General features: G+C 50.3%; 1 protein-coding gene across 2 annotated transcripts; it reads right to left on the bottom strand.

Annotated features, from left to right (window-relative positions):
- Positions 1-5,890: 5,890 nt before the first annotated feature.
- On the bottom strand, positions 5,891-7,925 carry LOC123050593 (uncharacterized). Of its 2 annotated transcripts, XR_006423800.1 has the most exons (3): positions 6,971-7,925; positions 6,675-6,887; positions 5,891-6,579 (listed from the first exon to the last, which is right to left on the bottom strand). XR_006423800.1 is itself a non-coding variant. In XM_044473366.1 (2 exons), the coding sequence occupies exons 1-2, from the start codon at positions 7,813-7,815 to the stop codon at positions 6,881-6,883; spliced, it is 852 nt and encodes a 283-aa protein (XP_044329301.1). In that variant the 5' UTR covers positions 7,816-7,925; the 3' UTR covers positions 5,891-6,880. The 2 variants fall into 2 exon arrangements, 1 of the variants encoding a protein (XP_044329301.1); XM_044473366.1 differs by having other exon boundaries at positions 5,891-6,887.
- Between the last annotated feature and the right edge of the window lie 463 nt (positions 7,926-8,388).

Raw genomic sequence — 8,388 nt, 5'->3', positions numbered from 1 at the left:
CTTTATTACCCTAGCCGATAGAGCGGAACGTAAGATAGTAAGCACAGGAGCCAGGCAACCCAACTATTGACCAAAGACATGATTAAGAGCCAATGCATATAATTCTAAAATTTGGGGTGCCGAACTATACTGTAAAAGTGTTCGGACTTTGTTGCCATAGTGTGGAGCATAATGAAGCCCCTGGCGAATTTAAAGCGTACCAAAGTGTACGGGTGCAATCGACAAGAATGACGAAATAAAATGAAGCAGTAAGCTAGTGCCACAAAAGCTGGGCCGCAAACTGTTTCCATTATTATTTGATTAATACGTCAAAGCATATTTATACACGTAGTGCGATAAGCAACAGGGCTATTTGAAAAGCCACGACCAAGGGAGAGCTGCGTGCGGGTCCTGAAAGCAGGTAGAGTAATCGTCAAAAAGACCACCTAGAGGTTCCCTTATACGTCAATGCTTCTTGCTGTCTTGGTGTATCTATACTTCGAACGGACCGATGAGCAGGCCGCCGCGAGGGGCCTGTAGAAGAGAAACCTGAAAAGGATAAAAAAAGAAAAGTGTGAAGTATGTGTGTCCAGGGAAGGTCGAGCAGTATTGTGGACCACAATCTGGTTACGCCTCCGTCTCTGCCCATGGTATTTTTAGTGCGTAATTATGTACGGGCGGTACGTATGCCGCCACTAGGTCGGGACTGAGATGGAGGCCGCATTGCTAGTCTGACTCCTGACGAGCCGGACTGTCAAGCTGCGGAGTAGTCCGGACTCGTTTGACAGTGTCCGGGAGTTTGGCCGCTGAATTAAAATTCTGCTTAAAAGGCCGCTCTGTACATCCGCTGCCAGGGCCGCGGTGTGCTCCTCGGTACGGAGGGAGCGCTCCGTGTTTCCATTGACTGTTATGACGCCGCGTGGTCCAGGCATCTTGAGCTTGAGGTAAGCATAGTCCGGCACCGCATTGAATCAAGCGAATGTGGTTCGTCCGAGAAGTGCGTGATAGCCACTGCGGAAGGGGACGATATCGAAGATCAACTCTTCACTTCGTAAGTTGTCCGGGGATCCGAAGATGACCTCCAATGTGATTGAGCCCATTTAGCGGGCCTCTACACCTGGTATAACTCCTTTAAAGGTAGTTTTGGTGGGCTTGATCCTTGATGGATCGATGCCCATTTAGCGCACTGTATCCTGATAGAGCAGGTTGAGGATGCCGCCCCTGTCCATGAGGACTCGCGTGAGGTGGAATCCATCAATTATTGGGTCGAGGACCAGTGCGGCTGAACCGCCATGACGGATACTGGTCGGATGGTCCCTACGATCAAAAGTGATCGGGCAGGACGACCATGGGTTGAATTTTGGGGTGACTGGCTCTATCGCGTAGACGTCTCTGAGCGTGCGCTTGCGCTCCCTCTTGGGGATATGGGTGGCGTATATCATGTTCACCATTTTGACCTGAGGGGGAAATTTCTTCTGACCCCCTGTGTTCGGTGGATGGGACTCTTGTCATCGTCCTTGATTTGCGACCCCTTCTCTTTGTTCTCAGCATTTACCTTGCCGACCTGTTTAAAAACCAACAGTCTCTATTGGTATGATTGGTTGGTTTATCCGGGGTCCCGTGGATCTGACATGTACGATCGAGTATGCGGTCCAAGCTGGATGAGCCCGGATTATTTCTTTTATAGGGCTTCTTCCGCTGGCCGGACTTGGAGCCATTGAATCCGGCGTTGACTGCCGTGTCATCGGTATTGTTGCCGTTGTTTCGGCGCAGATGCCTGTTGCGTCGGGGCTTGTCGTTGCTATCCTTGGCTTCGGAAGTGCTAGGTTCCCTTGCATTATTATTGCTACGGGCTAGCCAACTATCTTCACCCGCACAGAAGCGGGTTATAAGTGTCGTGAGGGCTGCCATGGACTTCGGCTTTTCCTGCCCGAGGTGTCGGGCGAGCCATTCGTCGCGGATGCTATGCTTAAAGGCCGCCAGGGCTTCGGCATCCGGACAATCAACGATCTGGTTCTTTTTAGTTAGGAACCTAGTCCAGAATTTCCTGGCTGACTCTCTGGGCTGTTGAACTATGTGACTTAAGTCATCAGCATCCGGAGGTCGTACGTATGTACCTTGGAAATTATCATGGAAAGCGTCTTCCATGTCCTCCCGGCTACCAATGGAGTTTTCAGGCAGGCTGTTCAACCAGTGCCGAGCTGGCCCCTTAAGTTTTAGTGGGAGGCATTTGATGGCATGAAGATCATCACCGCGGGCCATATGAATATGGAGAAGAAAGTCCTCAATCCATACCGCGGGATCTGTTGTTCCATCGTACGATTCGATATTCACTAGTTTAAACCCTTATGGGAATTCGTGCTCCATTACTTCATCAGTGAAGCAGAGGGGGTGTGCGGCGCCTCTATATTAGGCCAAGTCACGACGTAGCTCGGATGGAGTCCGTCTGCGGTTTTTGGTCTGGACGTGATTATGCTTGTCGCGTCCGGCTAGGTAGCCGTCATCACGTGTCGGGGCACGCCCCCGCGATTCGTAGATTGATCTGGTCTGTCCTGCTCTACTGTCCAGGTCCTGCCGCAGGTCATATGTATATCCCCGAGCTGTTTTATCTTTGCCTTTACGGTGAGGTAGTGTGGGCTGGTGTCCGGCTTGAGTTGTCGCTTTGTCCGGGCCACGTGGTGGTCGGTCAGCCGCATTACGTGCTGATGGTACAAGCTCCAGCGCCTCGTCATCGAATTTAGGTAGCAATTTGCGCTTCGGGTAACTTTTGGTTGGGCGCTTGAGGCCGTATTCCTCAGCTGCCAGGACATTAGTCCATCTATCATTGAGCATATCTTGATCAGCTTGAAGCTGCTGCTGTTTCTTTTTTAGGCTCCTAGCATTGGCTATTAGCCGGCGCTTAAAGCGCTCCTGCTCGAGAGGTTCCTCAGGAACGATAAAATCCTCGTTGCCGAGGCTCACCTCATCCTCGGAGAGTGAAAGGTAGTTACTGTCCTCTGAGTCTTCGTTTATGGCATGTTCATCAGGGCTGATTCGCCCATCTTCCCGTTCATCCTGTTCGGAAATTGGCTTAACGGGGTCTTCATTGTCTTCGGCATCGTCGAGAGTATTGTTTTCTCCTGTGCCGGTATTGCTATCTTTTCCGCGGTCTGGCTTAAAGCGGCGCCGCTGACGTTGGCGCTTTGGCTGTATCTCAGGAGGTTTGTCCACAACTGGATCTTCCTTGTCGTCGCCGCTATTCTCTTTGGGTGTACCCACCATGTACACGTCATACGAAGAGGTGGCCGTCCAGCGTCCGGTAATCGGCGGGTTTGGGCCTGCTCTTCTCCGGCATCGTCGTCCATACCGCCGATGTCTTCGGAGCCGTAATCGAGCATGTCGGTTAAGTCCTCGACAGTGGCTATAAAGTGGGTGGTGGGTGGGACGTAAAATTCCCTGCTCTCAGCCCTTAGTCCGGGCTGGGCATAGTTCAGACATTGCTCCTCTGTAACGACAAGGGATCACATTAAGTCCAGAGCCTCGCTTAAAGGCGAGGTTTGGCCCGAGAGAAGTGAGCCCGTGGGGTGCGGCGAGAGGGAAACTCCTTGGCCTACTCCCACGATGTTGACTCCGAAGATTCGGAGCCAGTGTATGGAGAAGGGTCCGGCTCCATGATGGCTGACAGCGACACTACTTCCTCCGGCTCTCCCACGATGGGCCTTATAGTGGGCTCTAATCTTCAACCGCATTGCATCCATCTTGATCTTGTGATCATCGACGACATCCGCAACATGCAACTCCAATATCATCTTCTCCTCCTCAATTTTTTTATTTTTTCCTTCAAGTAATTGTTTTCTTCTTCAACTAAATTTAACCTCTCGACAATAGGGTCAGTTGGAATTTCCGGTTCAACCACCTCCCAGATAAATAAAATCTATGTCACGTTGGTCGGCATAATTGTCATAAACAATAAATGAACCAAATAGTTATAAAAAGATAATATATACCACATCCGAATCATAGACAGGACGAGGGCCGACGGGGCGGATACCAAAACCATCGCACTATATAATAACAAGGAATAATAAAAGTAAGAAAATTAGACAAGTATCTATCTGAAGTAAGAATTTTTTCTTTCAGAAAGAAGATAAGAACAAGAGGCTCGCCACGGTTGTGCCGGCGCGGGCGATCGACGGCGGTGAAGACGGGGACGGGGCGTGACGGACCGCTAAACCTAGACAAATCTCAGGGAAAATGGAGCTCGGAGGTCGAGTTTCGAGAGGAGAAAGATTAACTAGTGTGGCTCGGGCATTTCATCGAACACCTCATGTGCATAGGAGGTGAGCAAGAGCAACCAAATGCCCTCCCCCTCGCCGGCGAGCAAAAAACAGAGCACTGTGGAGTGCTCTGCTGCGGCGATGGGGTATATAGCCAACTAATTTGTCCCGGTTCGAGCCACGAACCGGGACCAATGGTTGTGGGCCAGGAGCGAGGCCCATTGGTTCCGGTTCGTGCCAGGAACCGGGACAAATGTGTCCAGACGAACCGGGACCAATGCCCACGAGGCCCCGGCCGGCCCCCTGGGCTCACGAACCGGGACGAATGCCCCCATGGGTCCCGGTTCGTGAATAAACCGGGACTAATGGGCTGGCCAGGCCCGAACCAACAAGCCCTGTTTTCTACTAGTGATTTAGTTGCCATCCGGAATGACAGATGTACTTATCCAGGATGGCAAATGTAGTTGTAAAAGCATGGCAACTCTATTTGTTTTGGTTAACTATAGTTGCCATGTCTAATTTATGGTAGTTGCCGTGTGTAATCAAACCATAGTTGTTGTGTGTGATTAACTACTTGCCACATATGGTCAAACACTAGTTGCCATCTGTGTTCGTGTGATCCAACCATAGTTGCCATGTATGATTAATCACAGTTGTCATGTGTGTTTATCTGGTTGCCACGTACGCGCAACTGCAGTTGTTGTCTAGCAACGAATCATAGTTTCTATGTGTGTTTACCTAGTTGCCACGTACGTGTAACTGCAGTTGCCATCCAACAACGTACGAGTGTCGCCCACACGCGCGTGGACTAGGTGGTGACTGTGTGGGCAGAAACTAGTTCACCCACACAACGCAGCTGGCAAACCGCATGCTACGGGCGTGTGGGCGAACTCTCCAACGCCCACACACCAGCCCCGTCGTACGTGGCATAAAAATCTGACAAAACATGCCAAGATTCGTGCAAACACAAACGAACGTTGATCCACGCGTGTGGGCGAGATGTAAACACCCACATGTGTGGGCGTTAGTATTTCCGAAAAAAATCTTGTAGCATTTGTATGATATGTAGGTGGTATGGCAGACAAATCGGCGCTCCGTCATCATAAAGCACAGTTTCCACTATTCTTACAATTATTTTTCCATAGGACTTCAAACCGAGCTAGTGTACAGTTTACAAACTTGTACTTTCTTCGTTTCAAATTACTTGTCTCAAAAGTGGATAAAATGAATGTATCTACAACTAAAATACGTCTAAATATATCCACTTCTGTGACAAGTAATTCCGAAGGGAGGGAGTATAACTCACTCGCTCAGACACTATGAGCTGCTCTCTGCTAGCACTTCTCTTTTAGTATTATTTTGGGGAAATGTCTCCACTTGGCATTCGGACATCTTGGCACAAGCATATCCAAGTGCTTTAATCGTAAATGTTTGCCATGTCGAGATGCCATTTCTAAAATACAAGGGAGCGCCTTGATGGAGCCACTGAACACTTGCCAAGTTAAGGCTAGATGAGGATGAAGGGATAACCCTCAAAAACACTGACAAAACATAGCGTTTTGACATCAGGTGCGACAATATATATGACCAAACCTTTGTGTTTGTAACAGCAATTGCGAAAATGTAGAGAGAACCAAATTGTAGCACATGTAAAGTAGCAGGAGTAATTTGAATTTCATATTATGACACCAAACTGCGAAGTCCACATTTGCTAGAGAGGGATAACCTCGGACAAAAGGGATCATACTACTAGGCAGATACGCTGATTACCTGACGAACAGGAACAGCTAATCAAAGAGTTAACTCAGGTAAATGTCGAACTCTTCACTCGTCTTCACCGGGTCCGCCTTCTTGGCCTTGGCGGCTTTCATCTTCTCCAGCTCCGTCTGAAGAGCGGCCGCCTTCTCGGCCTCGGCGGCTCTCAGCTTCTCCAGCTTCTGTAGAGCGGCCGCCTTCTCGACATCGGCAGCGTTCTGTTTCTCCAGCTTCTGTAGAGCGGCGACCTTCGCCTCCTCAGCGGCTCTCAGCTTCTGCTGTAGAGCGGCCGCCTTCTCGGCTTCGGCGGTTTTCATCTTCTCCAGCTTGTGTAGAGCGGCCGTCTTCTCTCCTGTAGAGCGGCCGCCTTCTTGGCCTCGGCGACCTTCACCTTCTCCAGCTCTTCCTGTCGAGCGGCTGCCTTCTCGCCCTCCGCCTTCGCCTCCTCCTTGGCAACGCTCAGCTCGGCCCTTGACTTTTTCACCTCCGTCTGCAGAAGGCCAGCCTTCTGGTTGTCCTGCATTGCTGTCCCCTTTGCCTTGCAGAGCTCGGCCTCCAGCTGCTTTACCTCCATCTGTAGGCTCTCCACCTTTGCCGTTTTCTCGAGCGTGGCAGTCAGTTTTGTTAGAGATATATTTGCGATATTTGTATTTGATAGTCTAGGATTTGTAATCCGTCTCCTACCTTATCTCTAGGAGAGGCGTCTTGCCCTTCAAGTCTTGTATTCAATATATACTCGTCCTCGAAGCTCAATAATACATCCATCATATTACACCAATTCTCTCTCTCCCTTCTAACAAGTTTCTTCAGTTCCGCCCGGCAGGCGCGAGACTCCGCTGCCGCGTCCCGCTCCCGTGCGACCAACTTCTTCTGCAGCTTCATCACGTTCTTCACGGCCTGCGATTAATTGATCACAGAACGTACGTGAAGACATGCACATACTGTACTAAACGAAGGATTTGCCTTTCTTGATGAAGAACCTGAAGCAGCGGCGTGTTTGCCTCCTCGAGCTTCTTTTTCTCCCGGACGACGGCGACCGCTCGCCGGTGTCGGTGTAGATGTCGCTGTCGCTGCGCTGCTCAGCCTTCACCAGCATAGTGTTTGTCGTATCGACCGAGGCGCTGCCGCGAGCACCCAACAACTTCAGCACGGCTGCCGTCTCGTCGTCCTCGACATCTCGCAAAATCTTTGATTCCTCAGACGGCTCGCCCCACTGCACGGGGCAAGTCCACGGCGCCGGCGACGAGAGGAAGAAATAATCCTCCTTCCAGTTAATGTTGGGAGCGGCCGCCGGCGCCGGCAAGGAGATGTACTTGCTACGGAAATGGTACCAACCAGTAGCATTGCCCTTGGGCGTTCTCCACAGCCGGAAGAATTGCTGGAATAATGCCAGTGATGGTCGCACGCCGGCGGAACCACAGAGCTTGTAGAAGTGCGCCACATTGCGCCACCCGTTGGGCGCAAGCTGGCTTGGCGCAAGGCTGAAGTGGCTGAGCACCTCGCAGAAGAAGGCCTGAAGACATGGCGGTGTTTTTGTGCAGCAGAATCCAGCTTCCAGCGCGCAAGGGTACACGCAGACATGCCCCGGCGCCGGCGACGAGCACACCCGCAGATTGCCGGCCGGGCGCGCGATGAAATCCTTCGAGAGCTCGGACATGCAGGAGAGGCCGTCCACCTCTTCCTGAGTGAGCAGCGAGGGGGTGATGCTCTCGGCTTCCGGCCACGAGAGCGCTCCGCCAGCACTGTCGATGCCGTCGTCCGAAGGCGATCCGAAGGAGGCATCGTCAGTGTCGTCGTCGAAGGAGGAAGATGAGCAGACAGGCATATTGCAGATTTGCAGACTGCGGGAGGGAGTGTGGAGCTGTGGACTGTGGTGTGCTCTGCTCTGCTCTGCTAGGACGTGTTGCCCACGAGGTAAAGCTATGTAGCGGCACGGCAGACATCCAGCCAGTGGTGCCCGCTAAGATTCGTTCAGCATTTGGCCCACTCAGACATATTATTATATATGTATATATTTAATTAAGTCAAATCAAGTGTCTGCCTCATCACCATCATGCATCTGTCAGGGAATCAAATATTACAAGGAGTACTATTTTCAGTCATATGCAGCATATCTCCTCTCTCTCTCAAACAAATCCATGCACTTTAATCATCTTAGCTAAATTATTCATGTCTTTTAAACCATAATAATATTATTTTTTGAAACGTTTTATATATTTGGACTCCTGACACCATGACCTTTAAAATAAGACCAATCGTGGATACATTTCAAACACCTTTAAATTTTTACATTTCACATTCCATATGTGAAACAAACCCACTTCACTTGAAAAATATAGAAAAAAACTATTTCGGTTGAAAGAGATCAAATCATCTATTTCACTAGAAACCTATTTAA

The sequence above is a fragment of the Triticum aestivum genome, chromosome 2D (assembly GCF_018294505.1).
Source record: "Triticum aestivum cultivar Chinese Spring chromosome 2D, IWGSC CS RefSeq v2.1, whole genome shotgun sequence".
NCBI classification, from domain to species: Eukaryota; Viridiplantae; Streptophyta; class Magnoliopsida; order Poales; family Poaceae; genus Triticum; species Triticum aestivum.
This window is presented reverse-complemented; position numbering and strand designations above follow the sequence as displayed.

Coding starts and splice junctions, on each gene's coding strand:
- LOC123050593 (XM_044473366.1), bottom strand. CDS start 7,815: ATGCCTGTCTGCTCATCTTCCTCCTTCGACGACGACACTGACGATGCC.